Below are 1,485 nucleotides of genomic sequence, written 5' to 3'. Positions count from 1 at the left end.
AACTATCATATTATTTGCCAAAAGCTCATCCTCCATTCTATTGCGAAGTCTTGTTTTTAACAACTTCATAGCTAAGAAAGCTCGTTCTGCAGTTGCTGTAGAAACTGGAATGGTCAACATAAGACGAATAAGTCTATCAATCAAAAAATAGATTTTAGACTTTCCTAAAATTTTTAATCCCCTACATAGCTCGGAAATTGTACTCATATTCTGAAAATCTGGATGTTTTATCACATCAAGCTCATAATGTTGGAATTGAGACTCCAAAAGTTCTTGTTCATGTTAAGTGAAATCTTCAGGATAATATTTCTTAACCAAATTGCATATATCAACAATTTTGAATAATCTGATAGCATCCTTGGGATTTAAAGCTAAACTAAGAATGACAAGTTCCGTTGTTAGCTCACAAAATCTACTTTTCAATTCTTGCAATTGAAAGTCTATTGCAACTGTAAATATGCCAATTCTAAAATAATGTTCCATTGTTAAATCGTCATCTTGACAACGATATCTACCTCGACCTTTAGTGTGACGAGCATTCATATCAAGAATATCAATTTCATGTTGCTCACAAAATGATATAACACTAGCAAGTAAAGGCTCCCATCCATCATCTCTCAACTTTTGAATAAGTGATTTTGTAGTTGAAACTAAATGCATGACATTTAAAAGGTTTTGAGAATGTTGTTGCAAAGCTTGACAAAGAACATTAGTAATTCCCATTATTTCTTTCATCAAATGCAAGATTAAAATAAATTCAAATGATGTTAATACCTGATAAGCTCCCTCGGCATCACCGCGTTGTTTATAGTTAGCCACTTCCTCAGAGATAGTGTTGATAACTTTGCAAGTAGCATCAAACATTTTAATCAAACTACAAATAGATTGAAAATGAGATCCCCACCTAGTATCTCCAGCTCGTTGCAAAGTACCAATCTGGTTTGTACCTCTTCTAGTCTCAATTTCATTAGAAGCAATCATATTCTCAACTTGTTCTGCTTGAGCATGTTGCAATTCATCATTACGCTTACTAGAACCAACAACAATATTGATAATATTAACCAAATGATCAAAGAATTGATGAACATCTTTTACTTCTCTAGATGCTGTAACTAGAGCTAATTGCAACCTATGAGCCATACAATGTACCTAATAAGCATATGGACAATCTTTAAGAAAAAAATCTTGTAATCCATTCCATTCACCACGCATGTTACTAGCCCCATCATATCCTTGACCTCGAATATTTTCAATGTGGAGGTTGTAATGAGAAAGGACAGCACATATCTCATTCTTTAAAGTCAATGCAGTAGTGTCTCTAACATGCACAACATGAAAGAAACGCTCTTCAATGAAACCTTCTTTATCAATAAACCTCAAAATGATGGCCATTTGCTCTCTCTTCGACTCATCCTGGGCTTCATCAACAAGAATACAAAATTTTGCATCCCCAATTTCTTCACGAATAGCATTTCGCACATTACT

At 33.9% G+C, this 1,485-nt stretch overlaps 1 protein-coding gene across 1 annotated transcript; it reads right to left on the bottom strand.

The window, feature by feature from the left end:
* Positions 1-282: 282 nt before the first annotated feature.
* On the bottom strand, positions 283-1,140 carry LOC115990541. Its single transcript, XM_031114365.1, has one exon. It carries the CDS (start codon positions 1,138-1,140, stop codon positions 283-285), a length of 858 nt encoding a protein of 285 aa, XP_030970225.1.
* Between the last annotated feature and the right edge of the window lie 345 nt (positions 1,141-1,485).

The sequence above is a fragment of the Quercus lobata genome, chromosome 5, assembly GCF_001633185.2.
Source record: "Quercus lobata isolate SW786 chromosome 5, ValleyOak3.0 Primary Assembly, whole genome shotgun sequence".
Classification (NCBI taxonomy): domain Eukaryota; kingdom Viridiplantae; phylum Streptophyta; class Magnoliopsida; order Fagales; family Fagaceae; genus Quercus; species Quercus lobata.
This window is presented reverse-complemented; position numbering and strand designations above follow the sequence as displayed.

Excerpts from the sequence above, each read along its gene's own strand:
- LOC115990541 (XM_031114365.1), bottom strand. The coding sequence starts at position 1,140 with ATGGCTCATAGGTTGCAATTAGCTCTAGTTACAGCATCTAGAGAAGTA.